The sequence below is a fragment of the Muntiacus reevesi genome, chromosome 6 (genome assembly GCF_963930625.1).
Source record: "Muntiacus reevesi chromosome 6, mMunRee1.1, whole genome shotgun sequence".
NCBI classification, from domain to species: domain Eukaryota; kingdom Metazoa; phylum Chordata; class Mammalia; order Artiodactyla; family Cervidae; genus Muntiacus; species Muntiacus reevesi.
In genome coordinates this window covers 62,278,569-62,298,020 of record NC_089254.1, presented here as the reverse complement: position 1 = coordinate 62,298,020, position 19,452 = coordinate 62,278,569, and the positions used below count along the sequence as shown (strand labels likewise).

Genomic DNA, 19,452 nt, shown 5'->3' with positions numbered 1-19,452 from the left:
ATTTTAAGAATTGGTATATTAGAGTGAGAAGAAGGTAAATTTTTATTTTTTGTTTTAAAAATGTTTTTCCATAAAATGTTTCTTTTCAGTGCTTCCTTATGTGATATTTTGTACAGAATATTTTCTGTGAAATTGAAAAGAGAACAGTGGCTATAATGGTATATTTGAGTGACTATGTCTTTTTAAAATGTGGAGAAAATCAGAAGCAGCCTTGGACTGAAAATACAAAATACCACAAAGATTTGATCATTCTGGATTTCCCTATTTCTTTGTGTCTCTGGGTACAAAGAAGAAAATGATATGAAAAGCCTTGAAAATTGCCTGCCGTGGTATAATAGTTTTGTTGAGTGAGTTCTGATGTTAATTGTCAGCCTGTACAGGCTTCATTTTTTTAATAGTTCCATGGTTATGCTTTGATGTGGGTTAACAGCAGAGGGATGCTTAACTTTATTTTTAAAAGGATCTAAAATTATCATCTGCCTCTAAAGTGAGTGATTAATCAGGAGAATATCCAAGGTTTTAGAGACATCATAAGAGAAGTCATCTTTGATTCACTGGAGTGATAAAATAAAATGACATTTCTAACAGTGGTATTTCCATACCAATCACCTGTTACCTTCTCTGTTACCTGTGTGAGAATGTTTGCTACTGAGGAAAATATCCATTTCTAAAACATTTTTAGAGCCTATACAGCTTTGTGTGAATAGTATGTTTAGGACTTTTAGGATTTGTATCTAGAATTTCAGATTTATTGGAAAATATGATTTCTTCCTTTGTAACAGACTGATTTGTTTAAATTTATAGATATTTGAGACCAGAAACTGCACAGGGGATTTTCCTGAATTTCAAACGGCTTTTGGAATTCAACCAAGGAAGGTTGCCTTTTGCTGCTGCCCAGATTGGAAATTCTTTCAGAAATGAGATCTCCCCGCGATCTGGACTGATCCGAGTCAGGTACCACCCATGGTGTTCTGCTGGTGAAATTAGTGAGTGACTTTTGCATTGAAGTGGAAACAAAGGCTTGCTGATTTGAAACAGCTTTCCTCTTTCTTACATCATTTCTTAACTGATTTATTTTTGGTTGCACTGGGTCTTCGTTGCTGCTCACGGGCTTTCTCTAGTTGCAGCAAGCAGGGGCTACTCTTTGTTGCGTGCACAGGCTTCTCACTGGGGTGGCTTCTCCTGTGGCAGAGCACCGGCTCTAGGTTGCGTGCTCAGTAGTTGTAGCGCCCAAGCTTCGTTGTTCCCCGGTGCTTGGAATCTTCCCGGACCAGGGGTCACACCCGTGTCCCCTGCATTGGCAGGCAGATTCTTATCCACTGTACCACCAGGGGAGTCCTTTCTTACATGATTATATCTTTATTTTTATCCTCCAAAAAAGTTTATGTTTGTTAACTTCAGTTGTAATCTCTGGGATGATGGACGGTTTTGAGTGACTGTGTGGTTTGAAGGGAAGGGGTGAATAGCTGACGTTTCACATCTGCTCCAAAATGATCTTTTCCCCTTGTTCATGTTCTGTTTTGAGGATGGTAAGATCTTGATTGTCGACGCAGGCATTTCCTGGAAGTGGTGGTGGAGATGAGAGTGGGGTGAGGTAGAAGGAGGTGAGGGTTACGGCAGGAGGGCCACCTAGATATCCAGGGCAGACAGTTGCTGGTGCTGGGGTGAGGGTGTTTCAGGAGTCAGTTGGTATTCCTCCACATATTTGGGGCACCTTTATGACAGACAGTCCAGCTAGGAAGCTTGCCTCTGTTGACTCTAGTTCAGACAGTCTCTTATCTCTGTGCTAATAACTTCCCTTTGTCAGATGGATCCAGGAATGTGCAGGAAGGCCTCTTGGCACTGCTGAGTTGTGTTTTTCTCATTATGAGTTAGCTATTTACGACTTAGGTTTTTGCAATTTCTATACATTTTCTTACTGATATCTTAAGGTAATAAATTTTATATAAAAATGGGCTATGTCAGTAAACTTCACTTTCTTAGACTTTCCACAGCTCCAGCAGCCCACCCATTTCCTTTATTCTTTTCTTGTCATGCTGCGCTCCCTCTCTCAGTCGTGTCCGACTCTTTGTGACCCCATGGACTCTAGCCCGCGAGGCTCCTCTATCCATGGGGATTCTCCAGGCAAGAATACTGGAGTGGGTTGCCATGCCCTCCTCTAAGCGATCTTCCTAAACCCAGGAGTTGAACTGGGATCTCCTGCATTGCAGGTGGGTTCTTTACCAACTGAACTATGGTTCTTACTTGCTCACAAGATCATGCAAAGCCCCTGCCTGAGCTTGTGAGTCCTGGTGACACCCTCTGAGGAGACGCTCCTATGTTCTCACCGGACTTTATCTTCAGGCCTGTAGTCCCTTCAGCTGAATGGTCTAGAAAAGGGAGAGTTCATGAGGAAGGAGCTTAGAGAAGAGGAATGGGGAGGACCCGCTGAGCCTTGCTGCAAAATGAAAAGTAGTCCTAAACTTTAACTGGCTTTTGTAACATTGAAAAACTTGTCAGGCTTGAATTTGTCTTATTTCTCAGTCTCTGGGTTTCTTCATGTCTTTTTTCCTTTTGCTTTTGGAAAAGGAAGTGTCTGCAAGCTTGCGTTCAGAATATTGAGTAAGCTGTCTGAGACTGAGCTTGTCTAAAGCCAGTGTTTTGGAGAGGATTTACATCAAAGAGGATAACCGTTGGATGATTGTAAAGGACCATGAATTAAGGCAGAACTTGGGGCCTGTGGAATAAAAATTGATAAACAGGGAGAGCAGTTTAGAACAGAGAAACGGTCCCAGGAGTTAATGGGGCAAAGTCCACTGGGGCTTCCTGCCATTTTTTTCCCTGGTTGTCTGGATTTTGGTTGATTTTGTCATGTGCCTCTGCAGGATCCTGGGTGGAAATCCATTCATCCTTCACAAGTCAGTATCTCCGTGGTTTTTAGTCCATTGTAGGGCTAGGACTTGTGTAATGTTACAGCTTCTTCTTGACCTGGGGTTGGCAGGTGGTAAGTCTTTGTACAGCTGTGATCCCTTTGGTTTAGGTGGGGAGCTGGCTCTGTCTTCTAGTCTGATGACTGTTTTGTCTCCACGGTTCAAGGTGGAGTCTCTGAACTCAGAGACGAGAGACGGCGGATGTAGTCAGTGCTGGTCTTGATTTCCATCTCCTGTCTGTGAGCTTGGATTAGTTGACAGAACAGATGGAGAGGCTTCGGCAGTTGATTATTTTGGGATTCTGGACAGGGTCCTTATTTTGATCTGCCCTTCATTTTAGGTGTTCTCTTGCTGTTGTCCTGGGTGGAAGCTTTGTGAGGACAGACGTGAAGCTTCTCTGTTTGTCTCTCATTTCTGTGCTCACAGAAGATGTTTGATAGCTTTTGAAAGGCCATTAAGATATAGGTGCTGCAGGACTAAATAAGAGATGACATTTAAAAGTAAAAAAAAAAGTTCTTTTGCAATGCATTTCATGTATTTCTAGGGCCCATTTAAGCAATTTTTCTTTACTTCTAAACCATCTAAGATAATCATGGAAGTGCCCTAGTAAATTGTGTGTGTGTGTTTTAAAGAAGAGAGATTTGATTTTGACTCATAAAATTAGCTTAAAACATTCCCCCCCCCCCCCAATAGCTACTAAATTGCCATTCAGGGAAATCTTTTTGAGAAACCATTACTATGTGCATATTTATTTCATCATTATGCAGTTAACTTGATGTTAGCGTGTTCAGTTCATGCCTGATGTTCTCTGCCTTGAATAACACATCATTTAAGAAGCTGTTACTGTAAAGACACCAGCTGTATGGTGCCATTATCAGTCATTTACTTGTTCAGAGCAATAAAAAGGAAGAAATCAGACTATTTTAAAAGCTAAATTCATTTTTAATTTCCCATTCTTTGAAAAGTGAATATCAGGCACTTCATTTAGTGTGCATTAGTAAAGACTTGCCAGTGCTTTAAGGAAAAGCATTTTATTTGGAAGCCACTATTTCAGTATCTCATTTTTTTGTTTGTGTCTGACATTTGGTCAGATTTTCTTAATTTTATTTTTTAAAGATTGTTTTTTGATGTGGACCATTTTTAAAGCCTTTATTGAATTTGTTACATTATTGTTTCTGTTTTATGTTCTGTTTTTTTGGCCAGGAGGCATGTGGGATCTTGGCTCCCAACCAGGGAGTGAACCCACATACCTGTATTGAAAAGCAAAGTCTTAACCACTGGATCACCAGGGAAGTTCATGGGTTTTCCTAATTAAAAAAATACTGTATCAATCTGTTCTTTAACAACTATTTTCCGTATTATTCTGTGTTGTTGTAAAATGAAGTTTAAAATAAGGGCTTTGTTTATTTTTTTAAGTGCGCCACTTTTATCCCTTATGTTTTTGCTTTCAGAGAATTCACAATGGCAGAAATTGAGCACTTTGTAGATCCCAGTGAGAAAGACCATCCCAAGTTCCAGAATGTGGCAGACCTCTACCTTTATTTGTATTCAGCGAAAGCCCAGGTCAGCGGACAGTCTGCTCGGAAAATGCGCCTGGGAGATGCTGTTGAACAGGTAAGATTCCATAGCTAACTTAATTTAGAGCATACCTGTTCCTGGAGTTCAGCACTCAGCAGATTCTGTGTACTGGATGATAAAATATTTTGATAGTCACTTTATTTTGATACAGTATGTGGTTTTTTTTACAGTATTTATCATACACTATTATTATAGTGGGAGGGAATTACCTGAATGTGCCAATGTGTGGGCCATTGGGACTAACATGAAAAAATATTTAGCAGGGCACTTGGAAAAAATTTGTTGGTTTGAATTGTACCGCATCAATTTTTTTTTTTTTTTTTTTTGGCCACACTGGGTCTTTATTGCTGCACACAGACTTTCTCTAGTTGCAGTGTGGTCCTCTCATTGTGGTGACTTCTCTAGCTGTGGAGCACGAGTTCTAGGGTCTTAGGCTTCCGTAGTTGTGGTGTGTGGGCTCGGTAGTTGCAGCTTGCAGGCTGTAGAGCTCAGACTCAGTAGTTGTGGCCCACCAGCTTAGTTGCCCCACGACAGCTGGAGTCTTCCTGGCCTAGGGATCGAACACGTGTCCCCTGCATTGGCAGGCAGATTGTTAACCACTGAACTACCAGGGAGGTCCCCCATCAATCTGACTTTAACAATATGGACTGCTTCTGGGGAGACATTTTGACTCACAGGAAGCAAGCCCTTTCTATTTTAAACTCTTCTGTATTACCCATAACAATTGGGATAAGGTCTTACATGTAATAGAATTTCTCTATAATTATTTGCCTAGAGAAATGAGTGAGTAAAAACTTTGTAACAGTAGTTGCTGCCTAATAATGGAATGAATTGCCCTGGGAACAATGAGCTTCCTGTCTGAAAATATTCAGGTAGAGGCTGAGTGATAATTTGTCAGCCCTTTTGCAGAGAAGAGCCCTGCAGGTAGTAGGAGATGGGGCTAGACGATTTCTAAATCCCTTCTGTACTAAAGTTGTAAGGGGACTTATACTATATGGGGTTCACAAATTTCAGTGGATAGGAATACATTAATGTCCCCCCTCAGGGAAGGCAATGGCATCCCACTCCAGTACTCTTGCCTGGAAAATCCCATGGACGTAAGAGCCTGGTAAGCTGCAGTCCATGGGGTCGTGACGAGTCAGACATGACTGAGCGACTTCACTTTCACTTTTCACTTTTATGCATTGGAGAAGGAAATGGCAACCCTCTCCAGTGTTCTTGCCTGGAGAATCCCAGGGATGGGGTCGCACAGAGTCGGACACGACTGAAGTGACTTAGCAGTAGCAGTAGCAGTAGCGATGTCCCCTCAACATGTCTTAAGATTTTTATTCAGAAGGAATATATGCCATTCCATAGAGTCATTATTATGAATGTCATTTTTAGTACTGTAGATTTAGAAGGTATGAGGTATTAGGCTGAATTTTTGCTGACCCAGTGAGTATGGTGGAAAGATTTTGAATGACATCATTCATTATTATCTGCTTGTTAGCTTGACAGTTAAACTTTTGAAAATAGCCTTAATCACATTTTTGGGTATTTCAGATCATTCTGAAAGCTGTATAAATTATCTTGCTTTGTGTTTCAAAGATTTTTCAGTAAATGATAAATAACTCAATGGAAAATGGTACCTTGGCCTTAACAGCCTTAATGTTTGTGGTTTTTTTTCATTCCTCTGTGCTTGTTTGCATGTTGCTTGCCTACTTATCTACGAGTTTGTTTATTCATTTATTTTAGGGTGTGATTAACAACTCAGTGTTGGGCTATTTCATTGGCCGCATCTACCTCTACCTCGTGAAGGTTGGAGTCTCTCCAGAGAAGCTCCGCTTCCGACAGCACATGGAGAATGAGATGGCCCATTATGCCTGTGACTGTTGGGATGCTGAATCCAAAACATCCTATGTAAGTAGAATGCAGTGGCTCTAACCATGTGGTTTTCACATTGTTAACTTAGAAGCATGGATATCAAAGTTGCCTTTTGTGTGCTTCTTGTCAGAGTGGAACAAAAAGGAAAGAGATCTCTTCCTGAGCAAAATGGAAAAAGTAGTTGGCCCACTGTGCTCTCATAAGGGGAGCTCCTCTTATATCCCAGGATCCCTTTGTAGATATGGATGGCTCTTACAGAGAGAGAGAGGACGCTGGTGACATGCGCTCCTGGAGTGTCCTTTGCTGGTGTGGGCAGTGTGATTGGTAACATGCCTGAACGCAGCTAAGATGCGGTGGTCACCTTCCTGACAGGGACCCCAACAGATGCTGGAAGTGGTGGCCAGGCTGAGTAAAGAAGCCCACAGTGCTCTTCGTTTGGAGAACTGTTTGGTAGATTTGGGGGATAGGCTAGGAGATTCTGATCTCTTGTTTAGGAGCTACCTTTTCTCAAATTCTGTGTATTTAATAATATTTCAGAGAAGACCTCCAGGTTACCTCTTCACTGTTCCTTCCCACCCCCACCCCCAGATGTGAACATTAGTACTGAAGTTTAGGATTGAAAGGCATTTGGATATAGGAGATGCTTTAGCACTGGTAGCAGTGGGGACAGGGCAGCAGCCGAGAGAAGCGGGCCCCAGAGTCTTCTGCATTTCCTTTCTTTGATATTGGAGAGACTCCTCACCCGTACAGAGACTTAACTCAGGGTTCTTGCTTCTCACATGCCCTTGGTTTCTCTTAAAAAGTAAAACTTTTAAAAGTGCCTTCATTTGAAAAAATAGATTCTTTTTTTTCCCCCAATTATTTTTATTAGTTGGAGGCTAATTACTTTGCAATATTGTAGTGGTTTTTGCCATACATTGACATGAATCAGCCATGAATTTACATGTGTTCCCCATCCTGAACCGCCCTCCCACCTCCCTTCCAGATTCCTTTTTTTTCTTTTAATAAAAAAGTTTTTAAATGGTACTGATGCATCTATTTGCAGGGCAGGAATAGAGCTGCAGACGTAGAGGACAGACATGTGGACAGGGTAGGAAGGAGCAGGTGGAGCAGAGAGAGTAGCATTAAGGCACCTGCGCCGCCACGTGTGAGACAGACAGCAGTGGGAAGCTGCCGCAGCACAGGAGCCCAGCTGGGGGCTCTGGCGTCCTGGAGGCGGGGCGAGGGCGCGGGAGGAGGCTCCCGAGGGAGGGGATCTGTGTATATGTGTACTTACGGCTGATTCCCGTTGTTGCACATCGAAAACTAACAGCATTGTAAAGTAGTTATCCTCCAGTTAAAAAAAAAAGTCGTTTAAAAAATGATGACCCTTTTTTGTAAAGCGGAAAGTGAAAAATAATTCTTTAAGTGTGTTATATAAAAAGTGAAACTTCCAACTGTGTGCTCCCCAAGAGTGTTTCATGTCTGTTTTCTCAATCAGGGCTCAACAAACATTTTCTGTAGTAAACATAGTAAGTGTTTTAGGCTTTGTGGATCTCTGTGGCTCTCTTCTGGTTTAGTTTTTTTTTTTCTTTTTTTAACAACCCTTTAAACACGTAAAAACCATTCTTAGTTCCATGAACCTTGATTTGTTAACCCCTATTCAAAATAGTTTTATATGCTTTAAAAACATATACACATGTGACAGATGACCAATAAACACTTGAAAAGATGCTCAACATCGCTCATTATTAGAGAAATGCAAATCAAAACTATGAGGTACGGTAGAAACCAGCACGAAATTATAAAGCAGTTTCTCACCAATTAAAAAATAAAATGTTTAAAAAATACATGTGTGTACATGCATAATGATATATACATATATCTGTAGTGACTATTATTGATATTGTTTTTAACATATACTCTTTCCTTTATTGAATTAGGAAAGAATCTATTAGGTTTTTCTTGTTATGTTGCTTTCTTCACAAACTTACTTGGCATATGTTTTCTTAAATGATAGTGGTAATTAGTTTTGGATTATAGGTGATCATTAGTTTCTTTACATGTACTAGATTTTCTGGAATTTCTTTTTATTTTCAAATTAAACCAATAAAGTGTTTTGTGTGAGAAGCTAAACCAGAACCAAATTCTTGGTGTTTTCAATTTAGATTCTGAATCCTGTCTGGATGGCGTTTCATTTGTTTGTTCATTCAGTATTTGGAATTGTCAAGGGCTATGTACCATTCTAAGTGTATTAGCCTATGTAATCCTCATAATAATTCCATTCACTGGTTCTATTTCTTAGGAGACTGAAGTGCTGAGAAGTTAGTTGATTTGCCCAAGCCTCAGCAAGGGGGTGGTGGAGCGGGGATGTGAACCAGGGCTGTCTGATTCCAGGCCCCTGCCCTTAACCAGGGTGCTACCCTGCTTTCATAAACCCTACTGCACTCCTGCTCATCCTTTTCTCAGTGTCACTGTGAGCTGTGGCCAAACCCTCAAGGATGGGAAATCAGAAAATGTGGGCCTGAGAAGTCCTGAGGATGTAATGTACAGCATGGTGGCTACAGTTAATAGTACTGTATTGTGTATTTGAAAATTGCTTAGAGAGTGGATTGAAAAAGATCTCATCACACACACACACGATTATAACGGTGTGTGGTGACGGATGTTACCTAGACTTATCGTGGTGATCATTTAGTAATATATACAAATATCAAATTGTTACACTGTATACCCAAAACTAATATTGTGTATGTCAATTATACCTAAATTTAAAAGAATTAAAGAAAAAATTAAGAAGGAAAAATGGGCCTAGCTTTGAGATTAGGCCTCACATTTTGTGTAAGATCATAAGAAGACTGGACTAAACAAGACCAAAAGCTCTGAAGTAGTAAACTTTTAAAGAGAGGGGGAAACGCCTTTAGAGACTTGAATATTTTCTTTTTGTGTGCTTCATATTGTATTTTTTTAAATAAAAAAGTTACTGATACAGTTAATGCTCTAACATTTTCTTCTCCCTCCTAAGGGGTCACCATGATCTCAAAATTATCTACCATTCTTAGGCATGTTTTTGTAGTTTCACCGTTTAATACTTAAGTATCTTCTTCATCAATATCTTTAGTAAATGATAAATGAGTAAGTGTATGTTTAAGAATAGAGATATATTAGTTGGCATCTTTAGTGACTCAGATGATCAAGTTACATGTTTTTAGCCTTTTTTTTCTCCCTTAATTCCTGTTTTGTTGCTTTTATGTGCTGGGGTTTCTGAGCTTATATGAGTTTTATTTTTGCCTCTTTGTTTGAAACACCCCATGCATAACATGTACTTGAAAAGCTTATTAGGTATGATGGTTGAATTTTCCCAAACTCTTTGGATCAAAGGCAAAAATAAGTATTTATGAGAAGGACTAACTAGACATCTGCTGAACTAATAAGCCTTTTACCTCTCTGGTTCTTACTCAAATAACAGGTTCTTAAGAGCCTTTGAAAACACTTTAGATTGTGCTTTTGAAAAGTGACTTGGGCATTAATAAGAAATGGAACCTGCCACTGCTGTGATAGTAATGCTGTTATTAAGTTTTATTCTGTGATCTAAACAGTACCTGTTCTTTACTGAGTTTTCTTTTGTTGGGTAGGAAACTGGATTGAGCACAAATGCCCACATTTGTGGCCAGCTGAGATCTGTGTTTAGCACAGTCATCTGATGCCAAGTTTTGAGAGCAGTAGACACTTCGTACAAAGAGAATGCAGTCATCTCTCAGTGTCTGCTGGGGTTTTGTCCCAGTACCCCCACTGACACCAAAATCCTGGGATGCTCAAGTCTCTTACATAAAAACGACTTAGTATCTAGGATTTCCTTTATGGTCCAGTGGCTAAGACACTGCACTCCCAATGCAGGGGACCGTAGTTCAATCCCTGATCAGCGAACTAGATCCCACATGCTGCAACTAAAGAACCTGCATGTCACAGTGAAGATCAAAAGATCCCGCATGCTGCAACTAAGACCTGGTGTCTCGAAATAAATAAATATTAAAAAAAAAAAAAGGTTTAGTATCTATGTAGACCCTATGCACATCCTCCCATACACTTTAAATTAGCTAGGTTACTTATGATACCAAACATAATGTAAATGCTTTGCAAATAGTTGCCACGTTTGCAGTAAATTTAAGTTTCTGAAACTTTCTGAAAAATTTTTTCTAAATACTTGATTCACAATTGAATCTGCAGATGTAGAAACCACAGATACAGAGGACTGGCTATATTATTGGGTGTTAACACTTAAATACACCCTTCAGAATCTACTTACAGTTTTTCAATAACTTTTTAGAGGGAAACGGCCAATAAAACAATGAAGTAACAACATAGATAAAGTTCCTTTTTCTTCTTTGTCCATCTGTTCTCTCTGAGCTCAGTTTACATTTATATGATTTCTTCTTTGACCTTTCCATATGATAAGTACTTACAGAGTTTACCCACTTAAATTAACAGATTAAAAAGAAGAGGAAACATGACATTTAATATATTTGTGTTGCAGTTTAATAATGCCTTTCTAATATACAAAAGTCGAGTGTGGCCTTGGTATCCCCATCATTGTTAGGCCGGCATGCTGACATTCCTCTCAGTTCTTAGGTTTTTCCTTGATCTCTTGAGTCCTGATTTTGGCATATGTCCATTCTGTTTATCCTTCAAGGCTGATGTGACGCATTAGCACTCTGTTCATTTCCTCCTCCAGTGTAGTCTTTCTTTTTCTTTCCTTTTTAATGATTCAGATAAATGTATACATGCTGTATTATTTTCCTTATAATTTCCCATAAATATCTTCCAGTGAAGAGTTATAAACTAGACTATAGGTGCAGGGCATGCTGGGATATAACTTAACTCCCTGTGGATTTCCCCCCACATGTGTTACTTTCGTATCTTTGTCACTTACGTTCAGAGTGACCATCACCACAGCATCCTAATAGCATGTTCTTGTTTCTGCTGCTCTTCTATTGTAATGCCATGATGTTGTAGTGTCTCCTCCTCCCAGATTGCCAATCCCTTTGGTGAATCCTTGCCGTCCCTCCTGCAGCTACTGTTGACCTTATTTTTTGTCACCTGTGTTGATCTCTGAACCCACAAGAGATTTTCAAGGGGCTAGTTGGGTCACTCACCCTTGACTGTTGTTTTCCATGGTAAAGACTGGTAAAACTCTTCCTCCTCTTGACTGTCTTCCCTGCTTTTAAAAGATTATGAAAGTTGTTTTCCTTCTCCACATTTTTTGAGGTGAGCACCACGTTTAGATTTGTGGGTGCATATGTTCTGTGCTGACTCACAGAAGGGAGCTTGGTTGACCCCTGGGTCCTCAATGTGAGCGGCGATAGGAAGTATCTGGGAGTGTGCTGTTGTGTGTGTCCTGTGGAATTCGGGGGGGTCGACTTCTGGCCAGGACTGTGATTTACTTGCTACTGTAGAGCTCTTCTGAACTAGCCATGCCCTTCTCTTTGGCAGTTCTTAAAAGTGCACAGAGAGTAATGACTGTAGGTGTAAATTCTTTGATTTGAGCCAAAGTTTTAACAATACAATTGTATGGGCAGGGGGGAACCATTACAGTTGTCCTTTGGAATCCATGGGGCATTGCTTTTAAGACCCCTTGTTGTTGTTGCTATTGTTGTTTGGTCTCCCAGTCGTGTCCAACTCTTTGCGATCCCGTGGACTGCAGCACGCCAGGCCTCCTTGTCCCTCACCATCTCCCAAAGTTTGCCCAAGTTCATGTCCATTGCATCAGTGACCCCTTGTAGATGCCAGAATCCATCAATGCTAAACTGTTTTATGGAACAGAGTGTTTTACTAGTGGTTTCTACCAAATTCATTTTGACTCCTGGTCAAAAATTTGATAGAGATATACAAGTTTTGTCTAGGTTCACATTTTATTTCCATAGCTAAATCCCAGCAAATACTAGTTTACCCCACATTCACAATGTGGCAAAATAATTCTGTCCAGAAAATAAAAAGACTACTTTGTGTACGTGTGTGGATTATATTTTATAAGATTGCTACTGCTTGATGTGTAAAACTGTACCCATTTTAAACATTTGTAAAAGTTGAGTGGAAATTCTGTAATCGAATTATTCGTGAGTATGTATAATCTGCATGCATTTGTGAATGAACCTTGTGTGATTTACAGATGTTTATTATGTCTTCTTAGGGCTGGATCGAGATTGTTGGATGTGCTGACCGTTCCTGTTATGACCTGTCTTGTCATGCAAGGGCCACCAAAGTCCCACTTGTAGCTGAGAAACCTCTGAAAGAGCCCATATCCTTTCTGGTCACTTCTGCAACTCAAGAGTAAACATCTTGGAAATGGATAAGTTCAAGACTGTACCTTGTTCTGTGGATAAACTGAGGTGTTTTGGCACTTTATTTAAACCTATCATTTTATGCATCTCACTGTTTCTTTCTTGTTCTCTTTACCTATAGTCTAACGTGTGCCCACTGTGTTTGGTCCTTGAGAGAAAAATGCTCTGTATCTTTCAGGATGTTGACCAGCTTTTCTCAGCCGTTTCCAACACCTGCATCTGCATACATACACTTGAAATCAGCATAAAGAGGATCTTGGATACCAGTAGGAAACTGGTAGTTGTTTTAAGTCGGTGAAGGCTTGTCCTCAGGATCATTTCTGGAAGTCCTGGGGCAGTTCTGTAGCTTTGTATTCCTTGACCCCTTCATACAAAACCGTCAATGTTGTTCAGTTTGAACCCAATAAGGGAGCAATTGGTAAGGCGTATAAGAAGGATGCGAAGCTGGTGATGGAGTACCTTGCCATTTGTGATGAGTGTTACATTACAGAAATGGAGAAACTACTGAGTGAAAAAGGGTAAGTTTTAAGATGTGTCCTTTAACATGGGCTCCAGTCAGCTATGTTCTCTTTGCCATGTTTTGAAAGTTAGGGGTTAGTTTCTTTAGAAATTTTTGCAAGTGAGTACCACCTCTTGGCTACTTTTAAGGGATTGTTTGTTGAGATTTTTGGCGTTGTGACCTGGAAATAGACTTGAAGTGGACTACAAAGATCTTTTTTTCCTCCCAATAACTTTCTTAAAGGAGGAGACTTATCCACGGTAATTAGAAACTACATCTATCGCTCAAGTAAATACCCTTTTTTTGAGTTTTGGAGTCCTGAGCGTAATTGTTGTAAGTATAAATGAAAAACCATAGAGAAGAATCTTTAAAGGAATTCAACAAAATTTAGCACTAAACAATGTAAAATTTACTATGTCTGGCAAATAATAAAAAATCTCTAGCCATATGAAAAAGCATGAAAAGATCCAAAATAAGGAGAAAAATCAATCAAAAGAAATACTCAGAAGTGACAAGCATCATGGAAATAATACAGAAGGATGTTAAAACAGTATTCATGTGCTCAAGGTCATAAGAGAAAACATGAACATACGAGGTGGGAAATGCAAATGACATATTTTAAAAAACCAAATGGAACATCTAGGTAGAGGTGATATCACAAAGATAATTGTGTGTACATAGCCACAATATAGTAGAATGAAATCCTCTCAGGTTCTTACAGACAAAAGCCTATACCCGCCAAAAATGTCTTTTGAAAAAACTTGAGGAAAAAGAAGAGAAAATATTTTCAGACAGAAAACTTAGAGGATACATTGTCAGCCAGAATTACACTACAAGAATTGTTAAAGGAGTTCTTCAGGCAGAAGTGTGGAAATTTAGGTCTACCCAAAGAAACTAAGAGCTCTAGAAGTGATGGCTATGTGGGTGATATGAGTGACATTTTCTTTCATTTATTTAAAATGACATCTCTGAATTTCTTTAAAAGATAATGGGTTGTTCAGAGAAAAATATTAAGTGTATTGTGAAATTTGTAATGTGTAGAAATAGCGTTTGTGTTATCAGTAGCCCAAAGGATGGGAGCCAAGAATTGGGAATATGTAAGAATATGTATACTTTTGTAAGGTGCACATGTTACATATGCTAAGTTTAATCAAAAAGGACATGTAGTCAACTTTAGAGCGATTGCCTGAGTAAGACACACAGAAACCAAAGGCGCTGTAATAGAAACAATAAGGGCGCTAAAACAGAATAATAAAAAATGCTCTAGAAAAAGATAGGAGAAGAAAAATGAACAAAGAACAGATGAGACAAATAGAAAACAACTCAGAAAATGGTAGATTTCAACTCAACAGTATTGATAGTTATTTTAAATATAATGATTCAAACACTCAAATTAATAGCCATGTCAGACTGGTTAAAAAATTCAAGACCCAGTTAAATATTGTGGAAACCGATTGTAGTTTTAATACAGACATACTTCAGAGATACTGTGGGTTTGGTTCCAGATCACTGCAATAAATTTGTCGCAATAAAGTGAGTGACACAAATTTTTTTGGTTTCGCAGTGCATGTAAAAGTTACGTTTACACTATAATGTACTCTTGTGCAATAGCATTATATTTTTAGCAACAATGAATGTACCTTGGTATAGAAATATTTCATTGCTGAAAAATGCTAACCACTATCTGAACCTTCAGCAAGTGGAACTCTTTAGTAACATCAAAGTCTTCTACTGATTATAGATCACTATAACAAGCATAATAATAATGAAAAAGTTTGAAATATTGCAAACGTTACCAAAATGTGACTCAGAGACGTAAAGTGAGCAGATGTGGTTGGAGAAGTAGTGCTGATAGACGCGCAAACACCGGGTGGCCACAAACCTTCAATTTGCCAAAAAGTGCAAAGCTTGTGCTTCTTGTGAAGCACAGAAAGCAAGGTATGCTTCTGCTCAAGTAAGTTTAAAGGGAAAAGAAATATTTTAAAAGTATTTCCCACACAAACATTGATCAAGAAGGTGGAGTGACTTATTAACATCAAAGGAAGCTTAACAAGCAAAATTATCAGGTTGCATTTCATAATGATAAAGGGATCAATTCATCAAGAACATACATCATTTCTACCCATGTATGCCACTAAAAATCACCTCAAGATATGTAAAGCAAACTTGACAGAACTGAAAGGAAAATTAGACAAATTCACAGTTACAGTTAGAAATTTTTATACCCCTCTCAGTGATTGGTAGACAAAAAAGAATTGGTAGGAGTTTGAAGATATAAACACTATTAATCATCCTACTTGTTGTTTGTAGAATACCTAATAACTGAAGAGTATATACTTTTAAGTACATTTGGAACATCTTTCATATTTTTTGTATCACTCCAACAAAGAATGACTTGGCATTTTCAAAGAGTTGTTTAAAAAAAAAATCCAGTATGGGAGTCTGCTTACGGTCTGCAAACCCTGAATATTTTATAACTGAATATTTCATAATTAGCCCTATACAGAAAGTTTGCCAAACCTTGTCAGAGACATTAGGCTAAGTGAAAGAAGTTTACACAAAAGATGATATGCCAGACTCTAGGAAAGACAAACCTAGTTTAGAGTAGTAGAAAGCACCTCAATGGTTGAGTGAGAATGGAGGGGATCAAAAGAGAAGGGGCCCAGGGGAACTTTTGGGGCCGTGGTGGGTGCATGAATATGTGTATTTGTCAGCTATCGCAAGATGAACACTTGTAAGTTGAAGATAAAATTATCTATTTCAATAGGAAAATTTTAAAACATTTCTGATCTCCTAGAATTAATGTCTGTTTATGCTAGAATAACGTCATATCTCATTAAAATTAACATAGGTTACTAACAGATTTATGTACAAACAAGACAGCTTTTTAAAAATTATTCTTAAATAATAACTATCTCCTTGTTAATTTCAGCTTTTTTATAACTGTTACATACCCTACACTTAGACTGTGCTCACGGAGAAAATGTATATGATACTGTCTATGTGGAGTCTTTAATACATGCATGCACAAATTCCAGACAGAATAGCAAAAATGGAAGAAATCAATGAAAATCATTCATATGATGCATGAGATTATCACTGCTAGAAACTACCAGAATGCAGTGTACCATGTACCAGCCATACAGCTCCAAGGACAACCACATGAGGGCTCTCTTTTCTCAGCACCAAGCTGCTCGTGAGACCAGACACATCCAAATTGATCATAATGTGATGAAATACCTCATAAGCTAAAATACAGATATTACATGAAGTGCTTTATAAAGGTGAATTCTTATAACCTGAAATGGAATGGGCATATCTCAGGATATAAGCATGCAGCAGTCAGTGATTTGGGGGGGATAATATTTTATATTGACATATCAAACAGAATCTTTAAACTTCTTTTAAGCTGATCTTCATCAGCATAAGTAAAAAATTTAGTTTGGAAAAAGTGTGGGAGTTTTAAAAATTCTTTCTGTAAGATGACAAGTTGGTCGTTTTTACATTTGTTGGAACAGTAAGGAGAACAGTGGTCTTTTTGCCAGCAGACCTGTTTCTGACAAATTTATTGTAATTATTCTATAACTGAGTTTTAAAAAAATTTTCTTTGGTTTTACCTTGATCTCAAAATCAAGGAGTTGGTCACTAAGTCACTTGTGGAATTTTATGAGACTAGCTACATATTTGGGTGCCTCCCAAAATACTGTTTGGTGCTGTTGTTAGAATAATATTTAATTTGGTACTCCTTATGAAAAATATAAATTTGACTTCAGTTGTTATATCTGGATTGTTGACCAAGTTGTATTACACTTAAAATGAAAAGAGGTTTAGCAATCTGTAAAACTCCTTTAAATTAAGGCATGGGCATACGTGTTTTCACTAATATGTGCTTTGTTTCATTGTAGGGAATTTACTGTTGAAACTGAAGGGAAAACATTTCAGTTGACAAAAGATATGGTCAATGTGAAGAGATTCCAGAAAACACTACATGGTAAATTTGTAAAAATAATTAAGGAACAAGCAGACAAAAATCATTACTGTTTAATGGCATTTTTTTTTAAAGTTTCATAGCATAACTATTTTATGGAAAATTTGAAGAAAAAAATGAATCCTTAATATAGCCCTAAATTTGATGAATATGTTCAAGGCATTATCTTGTTTTGTTTTGTTTTTAAAATAATAATTGTACTCATACTGAAAAATAATTTATAATGCCATCTTTATATTTTCTGTGACCGAGACACATATGAAGATTATCTCTTTGATTAAAAGCGTCTTTTTTTTTCTCTCATTCTAAGGAAAAATTCTTTTATTTTTTAAGCAAAAGAGAGAACTTATCCACACTGTCTTTTCTGGCAGATTAACTTATTAAAAGTCATTTAGGTTAGTGGTCGTTCATGCTTTTTAAAAGCCAAGGAGATGATTATTTTTTTGTAGGACAAGTCTATGAGTTGATCAATGAGTATTTTGGAGAAGGTATGAAGGATTCTTGGTTGAATTGACGCTCCTGGAAACTGAGAGTAGTGGGTATTTGAGACACTACTGCCCGTCGAACGAGCTGGCCTCCTTTTCCATTTGTTTTTGGCTTGCCTCATTGTTGCTAGGCTGCACGGAGCTGTAAAAGCAGTCGGAGCCGTGATAGGAGGGAGCAAAGGAACCCTTCTTCATGCTCTGAGGCCTTTTAGCCACATCCTGGCAGCTGGCTTAGAGCTGTCCTTCACCATTGCTCAGATGCCACCAAAGGATGGGCAGAAAATGCCTTGGCCATTTCTCAAATGTTACTCTCATGTGTGAGTTTTTGGTTCCAGTTATCTCATTTCTCTTGAAACAAGTTCTCAAGGTTAGGGTCAGTTTAGTTAGATGTGGATAGTGCTTAGCCATGGTTCCTTTCTGAATAATGAGTAATAATGAAGACAATTCCTATGTATACCACAAGTATAGTTTCACCCATGGGAAGAGCTGTGGGGTCCCTGGTCTTTGACTGACTGCTGGTACCTGAGCAAACTCTTCTCTAAGGGACTCCTGACCCCAGAACCTTGGAAATACAATAGCAGTAACCTGACTCTTGAGGAGTTCTCATCTAGATAGTAAGATAAAAAATAAAGCACAAATCACATGATACTTATATGTAGGAGTTGTTTTTATTAAATTTGCCGACTGTGGTGGTGGATTTCTAATTCTAACAAAGTCTTACAGAAGCTCTAGAGTTTTTTATTTTTTATGCTATATAAACAATTAAATTTGGTTAAAAAAAAAAAAGTTTTCCTCTCCAGTTTTCTCTTTAAAGGCATCATGTTTTCTACCAGGAAATAGTTTTTAGGAATGTTCTGATTTTTTTGTCCGGCTGTACGGGGTCAATCACAATCCGTCTAGAATAGAGATATTTTTAGGACCAATTAGAATTGTTTAGAGAGGACCCGAAGTGCATTACGTGGGGTTTAAGAGAGCCTTACTGAATTTCTGTTTCTCTTGCAGTGGAAGAAGTTATTCCGAGTGTAATTGAACCCTCTTTTGGCCTGGGCAGGATCATGTATACGGTATTTGAACATACATTCCAAGTTCGAGAGGGAGATGAACAGAGAACGGTGAGTTGTCATGTAGAGTGTACTGTTTGTTGTCTTACAGTGTCAGAGAATGACATTTACTGAGTGATGTTAAGACAACTCTGAAATAATCAGTTATTATTTACTGGAATATTAACACCTTTGCTTAACTGTTTACAAAGCAAAGCACTTCCTTATCTCATTTGTGCTTTAGAATGTATAGGTTATTCCAGATGCCATTGTTTTAGTTGCATCTGAGTTCTGAGACAACATATTACTTTGAGAGAGCTGTCTGTATTGCATCAATGGGAGGAGTGCTCCTTTCTGGATATACTTGTTTTTAGAAAATTGGGAAGGAGGAGATGATTTATAGAATTTGGACAAACTTAAAAACTGTATTTATATTTTGGTAAAGCATTAAAAGGAACCTGAACTGCATGAAATTGTCTGAGGTATTTTGAAGGTAAAGATGTAAATTCCTAGGTTTTAGTCCAGAGATACAGATTCACTAGGTCTGAGATCCCAGGATCTAGTTTTGTGTGTGTGTGTTTATAAGAAACCCAGATGATTTCATTGTGGGATATTGACAGATCATAAATTGAGCAGAAGTATGTGATGTGTAGGCTTTCCCAGCATTCAAACCTAGCTAACGCTGCATGGTTTTAAGAAGTCTTCATCCCTCAAGTTTTCTTTTGGCTCCAGTGCTTTTGAATTACTGCTCCATGTCTTCCACACAGCTTTTC

General features: G+C 38.4%; 1 protein-coding gene across 1 annotated transcript in view; it reads left to right on the top strand.

Annotated features, from left to right (window-relative positions):
- Window positions 1–19,452, top strand: part of GARS1 (glycyl-tRNA synthetase 1) — a 42,364-nt gene that overhangs the window by 18,926 nt on the left and 3,986 nt on the right. The window contains exons 8-14 of the mRNA XM_065938603.1: window positions 805–954; window positions 4,361–4,523; window positions 6,222–6,386; window positions 12,517–12,625; window positions 13,041–13,185; window positions 17,072–17,157; window positions 18,642–18,751. Coding sequence (XP_065794675.1) covers window positions 805–954; window positions 4,361–4,523; window positions 6,222–6,386; window positions 12,517–12,625; window positions 13,041–13,185; window positions 17,072–17,157; window positions 18,642–18,751 — 928 coding nt within the window. The remainder of the gene's footprint in view (window positions 1–804; window positions 955–4,360; window positions 4,524–6,221; window positions 6,387–12,516; window positions 12,626–13,040; window positions 13,186–17,071; window positions 17,158–18,641; window positions 18,752–19,452) is intronic.